Below are 22,675 nucleotides of genomic sequence, written 5' to 3' on the forward strand. Positions count from 1 at the left end.
TCGTTCCACAGTTCCTGCTGAAGCTCCTCAGGACGCTCCTGCAGGTGTTCCACCTGCTGTTGTAACCAATGAGCGGGAGAACGAGTTTGAGCAACCAGAGGAGCGAGAGGAGACTCATGTGCAGCCAGACATCTCTGCACCTCCTCCAGTCCGACGGAGGAAGAAGCGCTCGCACAATTAAACCCTGCTGCACCCCATTCAGTTTGATTGCTGACACCAAGTCGGCTAAAAGTCTCATTTCAGTGCTCTTCAGTGCGCTCCTGCAGGTGTTCCACCTGGTGCATGTGCCTGATGTTTGGGAAAATGCAATAGCAACGCTGCATAGCAGCGAACAACGCGGAACACTATTCTTGACTGTGCGTAATGGTTCCTGATAATTCTCCAGCAACACATGCCATTAATCGTAACGTGTGGTAACAGGTTGCAGCAGTTCCTGAGGACACGTGACGCCTCTGCCCCGAATAATCACGTTCGTGATCAGGGGCCAAGAATGTGTACTTCATGGCATTCGTGACTTGTCGTCGTTACGTGTAAACGCAGCGTTACATTTTACACAACATCCCAACTTCATTGGAATTGGGGTTGTACATAATCCATATCGTGGTGCGCTATCACACCGTTGCTGACTATGGCAGTGGTGTACCGTGGTGCACCCTTATAGGATCCAATCTGTAAAATACTGAATTATATGAGATATCAATATAATTTATCATTTTCAGGCATAAAACTTTAGTTCTCAAAATACTATCAAGCTTGCCAGTCTCACCTGTGCAATTCCACCCACAAACTTTGTCTTGACCACCACGTTGTCTTCATCTGCTTTGTCGAATGCTGCCTTCTGAGCTGCCCGTACCAAATTATCCGATGCCTTCTTCACTGCGTTCCCAGCAATCTATAGGAAGAACAGATCTATTATGAACAAAAGTAAGCAGACGGTGCAGACCCTCGCCCTGCTGATCAGTTCCCCACATCTTCTGAAACAGATTCTTCTAGTCTTCCTAAGAATGACTCGTTAACTTGATCAGAAGAACACCCAGGAAATTAAATTTACGCTCACCAGATCTGGGCTGCTGAAACAAAACCACCTGATGCAGTTTGTAGGCATTAAATGTATACCGCCACTCAGCTTTTAAAGATTTAAGTTATAAAAATAATTTTCTTTGGCACCAATATAATTGCATTTGTTAGCCTTTAAATAGGGGTTTCATAATATGATAAGGCCAATATAATCAAAGCTTGCATGGTCTAGATAAAATTAATAATAGTTCCCTTGAAGGGAAGAATTTCAAAAGAACAGATGGCCTTGAACTACTTACAGTAGCGTCCCATACAGTCTATGATAGAGATGTCATAGATCACGTGGGGGCTTCCCCTGACTTTAAGTAAAGGACACTGGGAAGGACCCAGCGACAGCCAATCAGAGCAAAGAAAGACAGTGTAACGTCAGCTGGCTGCTCTCTCGAACAAAATGAGCCAAGATGGCGTAAAACGCTCCGAAACAGCTCATTTCTGTATAAATGTAATATGGTTCTCAGATTTTTTTTTTTTTTTAAACAAGGTTAGTGAGAAAACATTTATAAATCTAAAAACACTGTTTTTGAAACCAGATAACACCTCTGAAGTGATTTAGGAGACATCTCAGGGACGTCAGCCTGCATGCTACTTGTGTGTGCAGCACCCGAGGTTAAAGGTAACGTATGGTAATTTTAAAGGCTCTTGCATGTGCGCACATACTTGCTCCCGCAGACAGCGTAAAAAAGAAAAGAAAATATTTGTTGCGGAATTACCCCCCCCCCCCCGCGCAGGTAAATATGCTCACTTTATTAAAATGAGTTGTAATTTTCCAACATGTTACAAAATAAACCAACATTATAATGCTTGGATTCAGTAGGAAATTAATTTTGCCAATTTAGTAATATTTGAATGGCTGTATAGCTTTAATGATACAAATATGAATTGGCCATATCAGTGGTCAAAACATGAAAAATGTTGTAATGATAAATGATTTGCAGCAACACTTTCTTTAACATAGACACAACTTGACAGCAGCTACACAAGGGTGACATCGCTTTGGTTGCCTTATAGAACAGATGTGTACGAGTATGATTTGTAAAAATAATTTCAAAATTCAAGCATTTGGACTCAGGTCCAGATAATCTCAGTCAAAACATTTTTAAGCATGTCTGTACCTGTAATCGCCTCATGGCCTCAGAGTCCTGATCTGCCTTGACCTTACAGGCCACCAGCAGCTGGGCGGTGGAGGCCGCCACCTGCTTGGCTGATGAGATGAGCTTCTCCTCACTGGCATGGCCTTGCACACATGCATTGGCTGCCTCACACAGGTTGCTGGTCGCTGCTGCTACCATTCGTGCCTAAGGCGACAGTGGACAAAGTGAAGTTCAAGCCATTTATTTTCAATGGCATTCCCACTGCATCCTCCAAAAATGGGGTGGAAGTTGAGTAGAAAACCAGTAAGGATGTGATAAGGTCTGTATGGATACAGTTGAACTTTTGAGGAGTTAAAAAAAACAAAAAAAAAAAACAAAAGCAGTGAGGTCACAGTCAAATCAGGATGCAGTAAGAACTTTAAAAGAACGCTGTAACAACGGTACTGATGTGGCAAGGAAGTACCTAGCAGGGAGTTCACTGATGTAGTACAACCTTGCCACACACACACACACACACACACACACACACACACACACACACACACACACACACACACACACACACACACACACACACACACACACACACACACACACACACACACACACACACACACACACACACACACAAAGATAGCATGGCATTCTCACCGCGTTGTCACTGTGTTCTTGCTACATCACTGGGGTTTTCACTCTCCAAGCTCTCCAAGTTTGTGCAATGACCATGGCATGTCCATGGTCCACAGCAAATCCGAGGTGGATCTGCATGTTGAATTGGCACATTTTACGCCGGATGCCCTTACTGACACAACGCAACATTACATGGAGAAATGTTGCAGGAGTGGAGTTTGAACCAGGAACATTCTGCACTGAAACCAAGTGCACTAACCACTTGGCCACCACCCCTGCTAAACCTTTCCCAAAACAAAGTAATACTGAAAATGCATAAACTATCCTGAGGGATCCTGAAGGTGAGCTGTCCATGGTCCTGATGATCCAGTGTTCGATTAAATATGTGCTCCTTCAGAAGCTCATATTTGTAGATTGTAGCTGATTGCTGAATGTAGATGTTGACAAGAAAACCTGCAGAACATATGAAATAGTGCAGTGCAGTATGGATAAGGACTGGATTGATGCAATGTGAACGTGGTAAGTGCATGGTGTGATCGGGTGGTTGTAATAAGAATCCATCGGACATGGTGCTGGTAAGAAATGAGTGAGACTGTATTTGACACAGTGAGAATGTGGTGGCGATGTAGTCAAGATGTACAATATGAACCTGAAAATTGCACATTTATTTTGATTACATCTCTGCTGGGTTCATTGAAATTTTCAGGACGTACTGCAAGCTTCATGGTCTTTCAGTGTGATGAGGGCCTATGCAGTTTTACTGTCTCATCAAATTTAAGGTCCTATTTTCTGCTGAAAACGTTCGTTGCAGAACTGACACTGAGTTTTGGCGGGAAGGGGGGGGCTTTCATGGTTTCTTGCTTAAGCACAAAATATTTTATTGAATTTATAGGAGTATTTGTCAATGTAATCTAGATAAGGGAGTGTTCAAATTGTAAAATTGTATCAGTTTGGAAAAACTACTTACATTGCTAAGGGCAACCGCGGAAGGACTGTTCAGCTTTGAGAAGATGCACAAAATATCACAAAAGATGGAGAGGAAGGTTTTACCTGAAAATAAATTGTAAACAACTATGGCGAAATAATTTATGTTTATTCACCCATTATCAGTGCATGTCAAGTATATGTAAGGGATCATTTTTATAGTTGTTGACTTCAAAAAATGTGTGAGGTGCAGTTTTTGACCTCACACTATTTTACCGTTATAAGCAAATGACAACGCACTGGGGGAAAGTGCTGTATTTGTGCACAGAAGAAATACCTCTTGCAGAAGAATCATAAATTATTTATAAAGTATACAAATAGGAAATGGATAACATCAAGGATTACAATTCATACTTCAGAAAAATTTGTTTCTTTAAGTTATAACAGCCATCATAGATTAATTTCTACATAATTATTGGGAACATTGATGTAATTATGTATCGTGATATATACTGAATTGCAGAGCTATTGCACTGTTATACCCCTCAAATATAGTGTTAATGTTTTTGGAAACTGTGTTGCCATTTTGTCAGGGCGCTCTCAAACATCAACACAAAATGTCCTTTCACACTTACAGCAGAGATGAGCCCCTGTGACCACTGTCCATCATCCACAGCATTTGCAGGAATCAAGCCCACTTTGCCCTGAGCCACCAACTCTCTCTGGGCAGCTGATGCCGATTTGACCAAAGCGCTGGTGGCTGCAGCGATCGACTTGGCCGCCTCCAGAATCTGCTCCTCAAAGTTCAGCGTCTCATCCGCCTGCTGAGGAGGAAGGGGAACAATTATTCAGGTGGCACAGGATCTTTAACTCAGTTATAAGTCGACATATGATAGATATTTATTTAAAATTCTGACATTCATAATTGAAGGCTACATTAAAGTAAAGTTCTACATTCATGTCAAAGTCCCCCTGTATTAAATGTAATTCTGCCTGACTCAACATCTGTGTACAGGTTTGTCCTGAAGTCAGAAATAAGACAAAAACTTTCACTTAAATGCCTTTCAAAGAGTTATGGAACATATTGTTCTGAATGTGCTTTTAAGCAGCACATGCTTGACCGCTAAATTTGTACTTGCTTGTTGTTTACCCGTGTCATGCAGCGGTGGGCACAGCAAACGTTAGCTTCAATAACTGCTAATCTGCTAACCAAAAAATTAATTGTGATAATGCCAAAAATTGATAAACCGCTAAAAACATTTATCTGAAGCTACCATTAACGGCTAAGTTTTATTTATATGAATTTAGTTCTAGCTTAGGTTTTTTTTTTTTGGCTGTAAAACTGGCCTGAAGAGCAGAGATTTTAATATGTTGACGTGTAAATGTGGAGGTTCCAAGAAGATTTAGCATGCCAAGATCAGAAGACAAAGATGTACATAAATAATTAAATGAACAAGTTAAAACAGTAGTTTCTGATCAACATACAGTTTCACAGCTGAGAAAGGATCAACCAAAACAAATATTAAGAAATACAGGTAAACCCCCTGTTAACTTGTGTATCCGTAACTTGCATTTTGGCAAATTTTGACTACTGTATAACTGATTTTAAATTTTAGTGGTCAACCTCATTAACTCGCAGTTTCAGATAACTTGCGACCCAATTTTGCAGCCCCCAACTTGCGCGGGTTAAAGGGGTTCAGGTGTAATCTAAATCTAATAATTGCAATTACTCTGGCTGGCCCTCCTTGTTGCCTTAACGTGATGCATTCATTTTGTTGATTGGATGAGCACAAACGTTCTTGACTGTTAAAATGTATATAAAATAATGTTAACGGACTTCAAGTTAGCGGAAATAAATTTGGAAATTTGGACTAAAATTAACAAGCCAATTAGCCCATTAATGGTTTACAAAGTTAGCTGCAACGCAAATCTGCAAACAAAAAAGTTAGCTACACTGGTGTGATGAACTGTAGTTGGTAGCAAAAACAAAACACAAATTTAGCATTAAAAAGTAGCCAAAGACTAACTGTTTCTATAAAGTGTCAAAGCTCACAGATTCTAGATTCAAAAGGAAACAAGCTTGAGCACAGAGACTGCATCATCATCGCACATCCCACACAAGTCTGTCTGTTAACACACACTTTCTTGCACAAACACATTCATACCACAAGTCTGTAGACAGAGCAGGACACTGTAGGAATATGTTTGATATATAGTTGGGATTGAATAACAACCTAATATATCAAACATATCAGACAGAGCCCTGCAGAGAAGGCCTCCGGTGGTGGGGGCAGGCAGGGAGAGAGGGGGCGGGGTTAACTGAGTACCAAACAACACAAAGTGGGACAGGCCTTTGCTACAACAACCACAAATATGGATGTTGACGGAGGGGAACATGGCAGACATGTTGGAGCGAAGTAGGGAATGGGACTAATTTAAGAATGATTAACGTACACGTGGTGGGAAGTTGTTTGAGGGAGTTTTCGCCAAAGGAATGTCATTCGCTTTAAGCAAAGGTCCAAGGTCAGATTACATCTTTGAAGAGTCCAAACTAGACGACTGTAGGTTCCATGTCTTTTGATGGCTATACATTTAAACTACAGGGCTGACAAAATCTACAGACTACATGATCTCTCCTGACATTAGTTACATCAGTCATGTGACTGACATTTTAATAATTTTATTACGCTTATTTTATTTTTAAAATGATTTAAATTCAGTTGCAAATTAAATTATTTGTGGCAGCATGGTGGCTTAGTGGTTAGCACTGTTGCCTTACAGCAAGATGGTCATGGGTTCGATTCCCACCTGTGGCCTTTCTGTGTGGAGTTTGCATGTTCTCCCCGTGTTTGTGTGGGTTCTCTCCAGGTGCTCCGGCTTCCTCCCACATCCAAAGACAACCAGGTTTGGTGAATTGTAAACTTTAAATTGTCCGTAGGTGTGCATGCGGCTGTGAATGTGTTTGTTTGTCTATATGTGGCCCTGCAACAGACTGGCGTCCTGTCCAGGGTGTACGCGCCTCACTCCCTATGACTGCTGGGATAGGCTCCAGCCCCCCGCGACCCTTAATAGGAGTCAGCAGTTGAAGATGAGTGAGTGAGTCAATTATTCACAAATAAAGATTTTTTTTTTAATTCAAATGAAAAAAAATTGTATAGCGGCATTAAGTGATAGAGAATGTTAACTTTTATTACCTTTACTGAAGTTGCACAGGTTACAACAAAGTTCAGCCAGTAATCCTTGTCAGTGCATTCACACAAATCAGACAGAAATATCACACACAAGATGTTTGCTGCAAACTTTAAAAAAAAAAAAAAAATCAATTTTCATGTTGAATCAAATTACTGTCTTATTTCATCAACCAAGTCCGACCCTCTTGGGTGAGAAGATACAGCACTAAAAGCACCTATTTCCCCCCATTTGCTGGTTTTACCAGGTCTCTTCATTTACTGTGTACACTGTTAAAAGGTAGACCTTTTTTGTGAAACTAACAGCAGGATGTTGATCTTAGAACTCATGTCCTGATTGGACACTTCTGACACTTATGGGTGGGGCATTTGGACCAATATGGTAATGTGGGGTGTTATTTATTCTAATTCCGTACCTAAATTAACACAACGTGGGTTTACACTCAAGTGACATTCGATGTTTCGACATATTTATGCAAATCCCTGTACAAGTATACAAGGATCTCCTGAATCTGGCGTGGCAAGTGTGTAGGAACTGATCATACTTAAGATAGAAATCAGAGGCATTTAAATGAAGAAAATGTTCTTGAATGAGGCTCAGTGAATTTAAACAGAGGAACAGTCAGTGACTCAAATACAGACAGGCTTATGAGGAAATCTGATTCATTTTTATAAACAAGTGAAAAAACCACAAAAGTTTTGACTAAACTGAGTGCATGTCTGATATAACCGATCACCCACAAACAATCTGGTGGATTGTTGGCCCTTTGCAGAGCGACATGTTGGTTGTGCCACAGAATGAGTTTTTATACTGTATCTTTTGACTGTAATCAGATTTAAGAGAAACATCTACATTCAATTTATATTCCTTATATTTTAAAATATGATAAAACACGAAAAGCCACAGTACACTATTGTGTGAGAATTTTGGGAAGCTGTCTGGGAGCGCTGTGGCTTAAAGAACCATGGATAAAATCCTGAAATGTTAACTTGCTTTAAAAATAACAGATTTGATAGCAATGGAAACCCAATGAACAGGTGATGTATGATGTTTGTTCTGGTACGTTTGGATTTAGGGCAAAATTTTATATCACAGCCCAAGAAAATCTGGTGAGATTATGACAAAGCAGACATGATGACACAAGAGACAGAACATTCTATGAGCATTACAACGAAACATTGTTCCTGTGAAATCACACTTGGTCAATGTTTACATCCAAACTAAAATATAAATCACATAAAACATGTAGATGCTGACAAACAGGCACAGACAACAGATCACGCTGCTAGGCTTTGCTACAAACAGAAGACCAAACCCTTCTAGACAAAATACGATTGAAGCCAAGCCTAATTTAAAGTACGAAATTCTTTGCAGGAATAATGAGGGAAAAAACTTGAGATGTTATCTTATAATTCTGAAATTTCAGCACTATACCTACATTTCATCAATTTGGTGCTCATTTTTCAACCAAAACATGATTTTAAAAGGTAGAGCTTCTCAAATGAACTACAGTAAAACTTGCCTAAACGTCATCGTATATACAGGATATTTGCACTCACCGGACAAAAGCAAAAGTCCCAGTGTTTTTGTATGGTTGTCCATGTAATAAACACCGTATATACCGGATTTTGTATAATGGATTTTCGCTTACATCTGACAAAACGTCCTCTCTCCGATCGCAATGCATTTCCATTAAAAACCCGTCACATGTACCGGACAGAGCAGTCTGGGCGTGCCCAGTAACAGGTACAAAATGAAGTTCAGCACTGACACTCACCAATTTGAGGAAAGCGAGTACTGTATTTCATTGATTAAAAGACTTGGCATTAATTTTTTTCAAACCGTGCTCAGACACGGGTCCTAAACCAGACAGGGCGTATTTTCAAGGTTGGTGATTATTAATAAAATGCTGCTTGCTGCCTGCACTGTAATAATCCTTCATCCTTAAATAAAGGCCACCTATTTGACACCTGTTTTTTCACAGAAAGAAATATGCAGACACTGCTATTTTATTGAACAGTGTACTATTTATTTTTTCTTGGCTTTCTGTAAAGTAGTAAGACATTTGATAAATTTTTCTTCCTGTTTTGATTTGGAATAGTATGTGCAGTGTACCCAATGCATTTGCATGTATGGAAATAAAAGCTATTATAAGGATTTTGAGCTTTGCTCACTATGTTAAACTGCTATTATTTTAAACACAACTGTATACTGAGCTTTTGTAAATTAACAAAAATGTAGACTTTCTGATGGAAAACAGAAACAATCTAAAGCTGAAAGTGGACCTTGAGCACCTAAAGCCTTTATCCAAACATTTAAATTAACCACTGTAGTCAAAAGGCTTGTTTTGGTACAAAATAGTTACTTCTTGAGATAGAAAAGGCTCTGAAACAATGCTCAGGCCTTGTAGTATTGAAGCATTGCATGAAACTCCAATCCCAAACTTGTATTATCATGGAATGTGCCCACATCTCTGTCAAATGGACAAAGTCCCAGTGAGGTCTTATCCAAACTGTCACCCACCTTGGGTTTGGCTCTGGGTTTTAGCTGCTCCAGCTTCTTAGCTGCTGCTTCGATGGACGCTGCAGCTCCAAGCAGCTCCGTTTCTGCAATCACTGTTGGGTCCTCAGGGTCTACCCACTCTGAACCTGAGGCACGCGTGCACACATGCAATTAAGTTTTCAATTATAATTTAAAAGTAGGATTTAGGAGTAGTGTGAAGAAAACATGCCTCACAACAAAAGTAGTAGCACTGTGATCACACAAACAACCAAACAAACAACCAAACAAAAATAGGTATCACATAATCATCATACCTCATGCACAGTTAAAAGATGACATAAACCAGTGCCATTCAGAGCAATAAAGATGGAGTGATGTTTTTAATGAAATGGTAAAACAAAGCATGAAGAATTGAGCTGACTAATTGAGAAGCCTGACAGCAGCAGAAATCTTAGATGAGATTACATCAAATAATATTAGCTTTGAGGAAAGTGTTTGACAGCTCACATCTGGTGAAATCAGTCACAGGGACAAAAACGATGCTAACTTACCTCCATCTGTGGCAAGAGAAGGAGGACAGCAATATTACCAAGGGCTTGGTTGAAGGAATGATTCCAATAATCCAATCTATAAATCCAGCTATGAGTTGTGCACATCAACATCTGCAACTGTTCAGGACTACTGAACCCATTTAGTAGATGTCTGATTCTCTAAATCACTACAACTGATCTGTTATGTCAGTTTTACAGGACTGCACAGGTTTTTAACTACCTTCAGAAAAATGTGAGTCTAGATTGTGCATACATGATTCAATGAAAAACATAGCTCGACTTAGTTGGAAGCATTTTTAAATGAAGTAAGATTCCTTAAAAAATGTCCTGAAATTCTACAAATGTAATCAATTAATCACTTTTATGTGATCAACTCAATAACTGATCATTTGCACCCATCCTTAATCTGAAAAAGATATACTGTGGCAGTTTCGTAGTTAAATTTTATGTTATAGGTAATTTAACATTTTTCTTTCTACTGCCGTCAATCAAATACAAGTGTATTAAAAACAATGTCTATGACTTCTGCACAGTGTTGTAGGTTTGCACATACTAAATGCTGTAATACACGCTATGAAATGTGTGATTATCACCTTTCATAGCCTCTGCAGTCTGTATGAGTTCTGTGACAGCTCCTGCTACTCGTTTGGAGCAAACCGCCAGCTGCTGCTTCTGTTCTGCAGTGGGCTTCTGCAAAACCTGCACACATAAATTGGCATCATACTTGGGAGGAAAACCATAAGACACACAATAAGCTTAATGTCTTAATAAAAGGTTAATCTAAAAGAAATCATGGGAAAGATGCAATGATTAAAAACCTGGGACACGTAACCTAAATTACATTACATTATGCTCAATCTCCAACATTGATAGTTCCAACTTTGAAATTTCCTACTCATAACGTTTCCAAATGTGCCAGGCTAAATGACTGAAACATGTACAGCAACAAATGCACAATACAACAGAAATATTTCTATAAATGCAATATTCCAGTAACAAATATGGACCACACACAGAGTGTACTGTAAAAGCACATATAAACGTTCTACAACGCAAGTGGTTTGTTTGTTTTTTACATCTGTGCATGAGAACATGTGGGGTACTGTGTTTGGTTCCATTTGTCAACATTTTGACCCAATGCTTATATGTAGGTGATATTTAGGATGGCTACATTGAGAAATTGGTTAAAGATACACCTATGCTCTATTAAATATTATCATGAACTCATAGGTGACTTTAAAAGATCAAACTCTAGGTCATAAATGCTAATGACACATTTCACCTGCAAAACCTATCCTTAATTTGCTCCTTAACAAATGCATGTAAATCAGAAAAGACACGCACATCTGAGATGTGTAAAAAAGACGTGCTGGATCAAAACAGAGACAAATACCAAAACAAAAAATCCGCACAAGCTGAACACTCCTGTGCAAAAGCTTTATTTGGATACAGATGGCAGTAGTAGCCATCTGTATCCATCTGTAGCCATTCAGATTGTGTGGATTTTTTGTTTTGATTTTTTGTTTTGATATTTGTCTTAACAAATACATACCATAACTTACAGACTACAAGTTGTCATTTTTTTACTTGTTTGGCTGGTCCTACAACTTATATTTCAAAGTGACTGCAAAAAAAAAAAAAAAAAAAAATCATCTGCAACATCAAGATGGTAGTGTTTACATGTGTCATGATCTGCTCCTGTATGCTGATCTGAATGAAGTAATAACGATTGATCCATAGAAGCTGCAGGAATACACTATTAAGCTGGATGTCAATCACAGTAAAACAAGATGAAGAATAGCTCAATGAAGAGGACATGCTGGGACTTGGAAAATGACAAGTTGCTGTTGTTGCAATCGATTGCAACTACAACCCCTGGCAAAAATTATGGAATCAACGGCCTCGGAGGATGTTCATTCAGTTGTTTAATTTTGTAGAAAAAAGGCAGATCACAGACATGACACAAAACTAAAGTCATTTCAAATGGCAACTTTCTGGCTTTAAGAAACACTATAAGAAATCAGGAAAAAAAATTGTGGCAGTCAGTAACTGCTACTTTTTTAGACCAAGCAGAGGGAAAAAAAAAATATGGACTCACTCAATTCTGAGGAAAAAATTATGGAATCATGAAAAACAAAAGAATGCTCCAACACATCACTAGTATTTTGTTGCACCACCTCTGGCTTTTATAACAGCTTGCAGTCTCTGAGGCATGGACTTAATGAGTGACAAACAGGACTCTTCATCAATCTGGCTCCAACTTTCTCTGATTGCTGTTGCCAGATTAGCTTTGCAGGTTGGAGCCTTGTCATGGACCATTTTCTTCAACTTCCACCAAAGATTTTCAATTGGATTAAGATCCGGACTATTTGCAGGCCATGACATTGACCCTATGTGTCTTTTTGCAAGGAATGTTTTCACAGTTTTTGCTCTATGGCAAGATGCATTATCATCTTGAAAAATGATTTCATCATCCCCAAACATCCTTTCAATTGATGAGATAAGAAAAGTGTCCAAAATATCAACGTAAACTTGTGCATTTATTGATGATGTAATGACAGCCATCTCCCCAGTGCCTTTACCTGACATGCAGCCCCATATCATCAATGACTGTGGAAATTTACATGTTCTCTTCAGGTAGTCAACTTTATAAATCTCATTGGAACGGCACCAAACAAAAGTTCCAGCATCATCACCTTGCCCAATGCAGATTCGAGATTCATCACTGAATATGACTTTCATCCAGTCATCCACAGTCCACGATTGCTTTTCCTTAGCCCGTTGTAACCTTGTTTTTTTCTGTTTAGGTATTAATGATGGCTTTCGTTTAGCTTTTCTGTATGTAAATCCCATTTCCTTTAGGCGGTTTGTTACAGTTCGGTCACAGACGTTGACTCCAGTTTCCTCCCATTCGTTCCTCATTTGTTTTGTTGTGCATTTTCGATTTTTGAGACATATTGCTTTAAGTTTTCTGTCTTGACGCTTTGATGTCTTCCTTGGTCTACCAGTATGTTTGCCTTTAACAACCTTCCCATGTTGTTTGTATTTGGTCTAGAGTTTAGACACAGCTGACTGTGAACAACCAACATCTTTTGCAACACTGCGTGATGATTTACCCTCTTTTAAGAGTTTGATAATCCTCTCCTTTGTTTCAATTGACATCTCTCGTGTTGGAGCCATGATTCATGTCAGTCCACTTGGTGCAACAGCTCTCTAAGGTGTGATCACTCCTTTTTAGATGCAGACTAATGAGCAGATCTGATTTGATGCAGGTGTTAGTTTTGGGGATGAAAATTTACAGGGTGATTCCATAATTTATTCCTCAGAATTGAGTGAGTCCATATTTTTTCCCTCTGCTTGGTCTAAAAAAGTAACCGTTACTGACTGCCACAATTATTTTTCCTGATTTCTTATAGTGTTTCTTAAAGCCAGGATGTTGCCATTTGAAATGACTTTAGTTTTGTGTCATGTCTATGATCTGCTTTTTTTCTACAAAATTAAACAACTGAATGAACATCCTCCGAGGCCGGTGATTCCATAATTATTGCCAGGGGTTGTAAAACCTGCAGACTGCTTGTCCTCTGCAGGACACGGGTTGAGGCCACTGGTATAAATCTTACAAAACAAAGCATCACTCAATTTTATATATGTGTGTGTGTGTGTGTATATATATATATATATATACACACACACACACACACACACACACACAACTGGTACTCATGGTGCTTGTGCGTGCTAAAAATAAATGATGAGCAGTTATGTGCACCCGTGTGTGTGTGTGTATCTATATATATATATATATATATATATATATATATATATATATATATATATAGATACACACTCAACAATATAAACGCAACATTTTTGGTTTTGCTCCCATTTTGTATGAGATGAACTCAAAGATCTAAAACTTTTTCCACATACACAATATCACCATTTCCCTCAAATATTGTTCACAAACCAGTCTAAATCTGTGATAGTGAGCACTTCTCCTTTGCTGAGATAATCCATCCCACCTCACAGGTGTGCCATACCAAGATGCTGATTAGACACCATGATTAGTGCACAGGTGTGCCTTAGACTGCCCACAATAAAAGGCCACTCTGAAAGGTGCAGTTTTATCACACAGCACAATGCCACAGATGTCGCAAGATTTGAGGGAGCGTGCAATTGGCATGCTGACAGCAGGAATGTCAACCAGAGCTGTTGCTCGTGTATTGAATGTTAATTTCTCTACCATAAGCCGTCTCCAAAGGCGTTTCAGAGAATTTGGCAGTACATCCAACCAGCCTCACAACTGCAGACCACGTGTAACCACACCAGCCCAGGACCTCCACAACCAGCATGTTCACCTCCAAGATCGTCTGAGACCATCCACTCGGACAGCTGCTGAAACAATCAGTTTGCATAACCAAAGAATTTCTGCACAAACTGTCAGAAACCGTCTCAGGGAAGCTCATCTGCATGCTCGTCGTCCTCATCGGGGTCTCGACCTGACTCCAGTTTGTCGTCGTAACCGACTTGAGTGGGCAAATGCTCACATTCGCTGGCATTTGGCACGTTGGAGAGGTGTTCTCTTCACGGATGAATCCCGGTTCACACTGTTCAGGGCAGATGGCAGACCGCATGTGTGGCGTTGTGTGGGTGAGCGGTTTTCTGATGTCAATGTTATGGATCGAGTGACCCATGGTGGCGGTGGGGTTATGGTATGGGCAGGCGTATGTTATGGACGAAGAACACAGGTGCATTTTATTGATGGCATTTTGAATGCACAGAGATACCGTGACGAGATCCTGAGGCCCATTGTTGTGCCATACATCCAAGAACATCACCTCAGCTGAAAATGTCCCAGTTCTTGCATGGCCGGCATACTCACCAGACATGTCACCCACTGAGCATGTTTGGGATGCTCTGGACCGGCGTATACGACAGCGTGTACCAGTTCCTGCCAATATCCAGCAACTTCACAGGCCACAATTGACAACCTGATCAACTCTATGCGAAGGAGATGTGTTGCACTGCATGAGGCAAATGGTGGTCACACCAGATACTGACTGGTATCCCCCCCAATAAAACAAAACTGCACCTTTCAGAGTGGCCTTTTATTGTGGACAGTCTAAGGCACACCTGTACACTAATCATGGTGTCTAATCAGCATCTTGATATGGCACACCTGTGAGGTGGGATGGATTATCTCAGCAAAGGAGAAGTGCTCACTATCACAGATTTAGACTGGTTTGTGAACAATATTTGAGGGAAATGGTGATATTGTGTATGTGGAAAAAGTTTTAGATCTTTGAGTTCATCTCATACAAAATGGGAGCAAAACCAAAAGTGTTGCATTTATATTTTTGTTGAGTGTATACACACACACACACACACACACACACACACACACACACACACACACACACACACACACACACACACACACACACACACACACACACACACACACACACACACACACACACACACATATAACTGGTACTCATGTTGCTTGTGCGTGCTAAAAATAAATGATACGCAGTTATGTTCACCCATGTGTGTGTGTGTATATATATATATATATATATATATACACGAGGTCTATTAGATAATAAACCGACCCTTTTATTTTTTTTTTAACTATATGGATTTGAATGACGTGCGATTACACCAATCATGCTTGAACCCTCGTGCGCATGCGTGAGTTTTTTCACGCGTGTCGGTGACGTCATTTCCCTGTGGGCAGGCCTTGAGTGAGATGTGGTCCCGCCCTCTTGGCTGAATTCCTTTGTTTCACACGCTGCTCGAGACGGCGCGCGCTGCTTTATCAAAATTTTTTCTGGACCTGTGAGGAATATCCAAGTGGACACTTTTCGAGAAATTAAGCTGGTTTTCGGTGAAAAGTTTAAAGGCTGATGAGAGATTATGGGGTGTTTCTGTCGATGTAAGGACTTCCCACGGGGCGGGACGTCGTGCAGCGCTTCCAGGCGCCGTTGTCGGCCTGTTTCGACCTGAAAACATCCTAATTTAAGGCTTAATTCACCCAGGACGTTGTGAGAGAACAGAGAAGATTCAGAAGAGGCCGGCATGAGGACTTTATGCGGACATTCCACTGTTTAAGGACATTTTGTAATGAAAGACGTGCGCGCAAATTCGCCGAGTCGTTTCCGTGACGACTCGGCAAATCCGTGTGCGCCGCGACAGGAAAAACACCTCCGTGTTGAAAACCATTTGTAAAATTCAGGTGGCTTTTGATGGCTTTCAACAAGTGAGTAACTGAGAAATTGTTTAACAGCTTGGGCATGTTCCAACTTGCCCGTTAAGGTTTCCAACGGAGGTGTTTTTCCTGTCGCGACCCCCCGAGGTCAGGTCCAGCCCGACATGCGACTCTGCCCGCACGTTCTTTCATTACGAAATGTCCGTTAACAATGGAATGTCCGAATAAACTCCTCATGCCGACTTCTTCTGAAAGTTCTCTGTTCTCTGATGACTTCCTGGGTCAACAGAGCCTGAAATGTGGAAGTTTTCAACTTGAAACGGCGAGACGCTGCCGCCTCGAAGCGCAGATCGCTGTCAGGCACCGTGGGCCGTCCTTATGGCGACACTACCAGACCAAAATCTCTCATCAGCCGTTAAAATTTTTACCGAAAACCAGCTGAATTTATCGAATGGCGTCCACTCAGTTGTGCCTTACAGTTTTGAAAAAAATTTGATCAAACAAAGCAGCAGTCTCTGAGCCATTCCTAAACAATGAAAAAAAATCGACGAGAGGGTAGGCCACTCCTCACTCAAAGACTGCCCACAGGCGAATGACGTAACCGACAGGCGTGAAAAAACTCTCGCATGCCCACGAGGGTTCAAGCATGTCTGATGTAATCACACGTGATTCAAATCCATATGGTTTTTGAAAAAAATAATAAGGTCGGATACTTTTCTAATAGACCTCGTATATGGACAAACCTTCTCTTGGATGTGAACTCTAAACAGCACAGGCAATATTTGACTCACCAGTAGCACTTGTTCTAGAAGTTCAATATATCCAGTGGTGCATTCTGTTCCAAGCCTCAGAGCTCTGTTCTTCACCTCCTCACTGACCTCTGGATTGTAGGCCGCTTTCTGGAAGAAACAAACAAACAAACAAACAAACAACAAAAAAAAAACACAAACAACATACAAGCTTTGGTTTGGTGTATAAGGAATTGAGACTTGTCTTTGAACTGCAATCAATATATCACTATGTATAGTTTTTTTGTTTTGTTTTAACTGTTTGAGAAAAAGATAACCTTGCAGGTGGTGAGCATATCTGAAATGGCCTTGCGGCTAAGATTTGCTGTATGGATAATGTCCTCCTGCCGGCCCGAGTTTCCTGCAGCTACTGCTTTAGCAGTTGCCATGGTGATGCCCTTAGTCATGCGAATAAACTCCTCAGGTGTGGTTGTCTTGTTGGGGGCATCCATGGATTGAAACAGCTGAAAACAACCAAGTTGACAAGCATTATCTCACATACTTTGATGGTGCATCCGCCTGTAACGCCCTTATTAACGCAAAGCAAATAAACTAATGAAGACTGCAGTTATAAAATATACAGGTGTCATAACTGATAAGTTAAAAGAACTAATACGTAATCCCTCAGGCCTGAGTAAAACTACAAAAAAATCTGTGGTGCATCATTATAGGGTAACATTAACACGTCACACATCCTCACCGTCATTTCCTGTTTAATACACTCAATTGTGGCCTCCAGTGCCCTGGTGCCTCTAGTGGCCTCGTCCTCCACAGCCTTAACAGTCTTCAGCAGGGACGTAACGTTGGTCACCATCACCTTCCAAATAAGCAAACAAACAAACAAAAAAAACATAAGCTGTGAAAATAGACTGAATGATCATTCTCAAGTCCAATGTTGGGCAGTGATGGTCCACTAGCACCCTGTAAGGCACAATTACAATATTTTATTTTGCCATTTTTCGTCGTCACAGCAGGTCCAGCACAGATCTGTATTGGGATTTGGCACAAGTTTTACACCAGGTATCCTTACTGATGCAGCTACACTTTCCCCTGGAGAAACCCACAGCCCCTGGTCTTCAAGCGGTTTGCCCTCCAAGTACCTAACCCAGCACTTCTCAGACCAATCACTGAGACCTGTTGAGCGCTCGCACTTCCTCAACACACCAATCATTGAGCCCTGTTGAGGACTTGACGTCTCTCCACGTCATAACATCAGTCGCGTCCTGACCTCAACATCTCTTGACATCATGACGTCACTTGTGTCCCGGGCGACACCTGTAAACAATATGGCAGCCGAGTAAAGTGAGCGGTGTCCTGTACTTTTACAGAAATAACAGAAAATCTATGTCAAATCAGAACTTGTAAGTTGTTTAACTTGTCACTGAAGTATTTGTGAATTATTGAGTACTATTAATTAAATAAAATTATTGAGTATGTTTATCAACTGTGGGAAATGTATATTTTGTGGACAAACGGCTTGCTTCTTGGCAGTGAAACCTTCAGCAAACACCGCCCGTTTCAGCTGGTTGTAAATTTCTTTGCAATTGTTGCAGTTTTTCAGAAATATGACGATGGACGCCACATCTTTTGAGAGGCAAATAAAATATGTGTGTTGACATCCACCCACCATCATTTTCATTTTAAGGTTACGTTTTTCTGTAATATCTTGTGCACTTTGCCATTGGATTTTATCAGGAGTTCATTCTTCTGTGACTATGTTTGTTTTGTAAAATACAGGGTTTTCATGGCATTCTTGTGTCAATGTCATCCGATTTGGATGACGATTTGATTTTATTCATAATTAAAAATATGCACAGAGAGGCTTCAGTAAAATCAGACTATATTTGTATGTAGCCGTATTAATAACCCCAAATTGCCTTATTATTTCATCACCACTCATTGCTGTTGTCCTTTTTAGGGTGTACTTTATTTCAGAATCATCTTCAACCTTGATGTGAGATTTCTGTGTTTTGTGTTTATGTTTCTTTCACTGTAATGTCACTTGCACTTCAGTTGTATTTACAGTGCATCCGGAACATATTCACAGTGCTTCATTTTTTCCACATTTTGTTATGTTACAACCTTCTTCCAAAATGGATGAATTTTTTTCCCCTCAGAATTCTACACAAAGTACTCCATAATGACAATGTGAAAAGTTATTTTTTTTATTTTTGAAAATTTCTAAAAAAAAAAAAAAAAGAAGAAATCACATGTCCATAAGTATTCACAGCCTTTGCCATGAAGCTCAAAATTAAGCTCAGGTGCATCCGGTTTCCACTGATCATCCTTGAGATGTTTCTACAGCTCAATAGGAGTCCACCTGGGGTAAATTCAGTTGAATGGACATGAGTTGGAAAGGCACACACCTGTCTACATATAAGGTCCCACAGTTGACAATGCAGGTCAGAGCACAAACCAAGTATGAAGTCAAAGGAACTGTATGAATGAATGAAATGAATGAATGAATGAAAATGAATGAATGAAAACTGTTTATTTCGAACATTTGATACAACAACAATTACAAGATAGATCAGTAAAGACAACAACAAAAAAAGTTCCTACTGTGTACCCAACATGTCCGAAAAGGGGTAGGGTGAAGCATCAGCTTATTTATCCCTACCCCTTCTTCCCCACAACCAGTAATACCCTTTGCCACATATACACATAGATTCCTACACACCTAAACCGATATCAATATATATATATATATACATATATATACACATACATATATACACATATATATACACAAACATAAATATACACCTACACATACCTACTTACATACAAAATACTATATATTTACGAGCCGAAGCAAAAAACAAAAACACCCTAACCCTCATTACCCTTCCTCCTCCCTATACCCAGAAAAAAAACATATTTTTGTACCGCTGTTTGAACTGGTTCATGCTTGGACATTGCTTGAGCCCCACTCCCAATCTATTCCACATCCTCACCCCACAGACAGAAATACAGAAACCTTTTAATGTTGTTCGTGCCCACTGATGCTTTAAATTAAATTTCCCCCTCAGACTGCAATCCCCTGATCTGTTAAAAAACATATTTTTAATATTTGCTGGAAGTAAATTGTTTATTGCTTTATACACAATTTGTACTGTTTGAAAATGAACCAAGTCTGTGAATTTTAAGAATTTGGATTGTAAAAATAGTGGATTTGTATGATCTCTATAGCCAGTATTATGAATAATTCTTATAGCTCTTTTCTGCATTACTGATAGTGATTGTGTTGTACCTTTATAAGTATTACCCCATACCTCTGCACAGTACTGTAAATATGGTAAAACCAGTGAGCAGTAAAGAATGCGGAGTGAGTTGTGGTCCAGAATATGTTTCGCTTTGTTTAGAACTGAAATGCTTCTTGACAGTTTACTTTGTATATGTTTTATATGAGTCTTCCAGTTTATCTTATCATCTATTATCACCCCCAGAAACTTATTTTCATGTACCCTTTCAATATCTACCCCCTCGACTTGTAACTGAACCTGTATGTCTGTATTACAATAGCCAAATAACATGTATTTTGTTTTACTTAAGTTTAATGATAATTTGTTTCTGTCAAACCATATTTTCAATTTTCCCATTTCTATACTGATCCTCCTCAGTAACTCCTGCAAATCCCCCCCTGAACAAAAAATGCTTGTGTCATCTGCAAATAATACTAATTTTAATATTTTGGAAACACTGACAATATCATTTATATAAATTAGAAACAGTTTTGGACCCAATACTGACCCCTGTGGGACACCACAAGCATTGTCCAAGCATGATGATGTATATTCCCCCAACTTCACAAACTGTTTTCTGTTACTTAAGTAGCTTCTCACCCAGTGCAACACCAACCCCCTAATCCCATACTGTTCAAGTTTATTGATTAATATGTCATGATTAATTGTATCAAAAGCCTTTTTAAGGTCTATAAATATTCCAACTGAATGTAATTTGTGGTCTATGGCGTTTGTAATCTCCTCAACTGATTCTATTAATGCAAGTGATGTTGAACTATGTGCTCTGAATCCATATTGACTATCAGTAAGTAATTTATGTTTATTTATGAATTTGTCTAATCTATTATTGAATAACTTTTCTAATAATTTGGAAAATTGTGGAAGCAAAGAAACAGGTCTATAATTTGTGAAGTGGTGTCTATCCCCAGTCTTATACAGCGGCACAACCTTAGCTATTTTCATTTGATTGGGAAATTTACCGGTTTGAAATGATAAGTTACAGATGTATGTTAATGGTTCTACAATCCATTCAATGACCTGTTTTACCACCACCATATCAATTTCATTTAAATCGGTAGATGTTTTATATTTACAATTATTCACAATGTCTATAATTTCATTTCCATCCACTGCTGTGAGGAACATTGAACAGGGATTTCTTTCTATGAGATTATTATCCCAATCCTCAGGTTGGGAATCGGGAATTTTTTCTGCCAAGCTTGGTCCAATATTTACAAAAAAATTATTAAAACCGTTGACTACCTCATCCTTATTTTCCTTCTTGACATTATTATCAATGAAATACTGAGGGTAACTCTGTTTTTTATTACCATTTTTGATAATGCTATTTAATATATCCCATATTCCTTTAATATTGTTTTTGTTATTATATAATATGTTACTATAATATTCCTTCCTACATACCCGTATAATATTAGTTAATCTATTTTTGTATTTCTTATATCTATTTTCTGCCTCTTTAGTCTTTAGTTTTATGAATTCTCTATACAGTGTATTTTTCTTATTACATGCATTTCGTAACCCTTTCGTCATCCATGGTCGAGCTTGGATTTTTTGTTTTCTGTAGTCTTGTTTAATTGGACAATTTTTATCATATAATGATGTAAATATTTGTAAAAAAGTTTCATATGCACTATCAACATCACTTTCACTGTATACCTTTTCCCAGTTTTGCTCCTGTAAATCCTTCTTTAGTGTGTTCATGTTTTCCTCTGTCCGCACTCGCCTGTATTTTATTTTCTCCTCTGGCTGATTCCGCCGATGGTTTCTATTATAAACGATGAAAACTGGTAGATGATCACTAATGTCACTGATTAATAATCCACTCACAGTGTTATTCTCAATATCATTGCTGAATATATTATCAATTAAGGTGGCACTATGGGATGTAATTCTGCTTGGCCTGGTGATTTTTGGATATAAACTCATACTGTACATTATACTGATAAATTCATCTGTTATTTTATGCTTATTTGGATTGAGCAGATCAATATTTAAGTCACCACAAATGAACACAGTTTTTTGATTAGTTTTTGAGAACATTTTTCCCATACAGTCAGTGAATGTTTCAATACTAGATCCTGGTGCTCTATATAATACAGCTGACTAATACATTTTTGCTTTTTTCTTCACATATTTCAATAGTTATACATTCTAATAAGTTATCAATCACAGTTGTCATATTGTCTACTATTTTATAATCCATGTTCTTATCCACATACACAGCCACTCCTCCTCCACTCTTATTCTTTCTGTTTACACAATTAAATTCATATCCATCCAGTTCAAAATCCATTCCTTTATCTTCATTGATCCATGTTTCTGATATAGCAATTATGTTAAATATTTTTTTTAAACTGACTTAAATATTCTTTAATGTTGTTAAAGTTTGCATATAGACTTCTGCTGTTGAAATGGATTATTGATCATTTGTTATCCGTTTTAA

General features: G+C 39.1%; 1 protein-coding gene across 1 annotated transcript in view; it reads right to left on the reverse strand.

The window, feature by feature from the left end:
* The window catches only part of tln2a (talin 2a), a 414,558-nt gene that overhangs the window by 14,192 nt on the left and 377,691 nt on the right, over nt 1-22,675 (reverse strand). Inside the window, 9 exon segments of the mRNA XM_034187248.1 lie at nt 767-892; nt 2,190-2,372; nt 4,358-4,546; nt 9,435-9,559; nt 9,965-9,970; nt 10,558-10,663; nt 16,967-17,074; nt 17,242-17,427; nt 17,664-17,780. Of these exon segments, the coding sequence (XP_034043139.1) occupies nt 767-892; nt 2,190-2,372; nt 4,358-4,546; nt 9,435-9,559; nt 9,965-9,970; nt 10,558-10,663; nt 16,967-17,074; nt 17,242-17,427; nt 17,664-17,780 (1,146 nt within the window).

The sequence above is a fragment of the Thalassophryne amazonica genome, chromosome 2 (assembly GCF_902500255.1).
Source record: "Thalassophryne amazonica chromosome 2, fThaAma1.1, whole genome shotgun sequence".
Lineage (NCBI taxonomy): Eukaryota > Metazoa > Chordata > Actinopteri > Batrachoidiformes > Batrachoididae > Thalassophryne > Thalassophryne amazonica.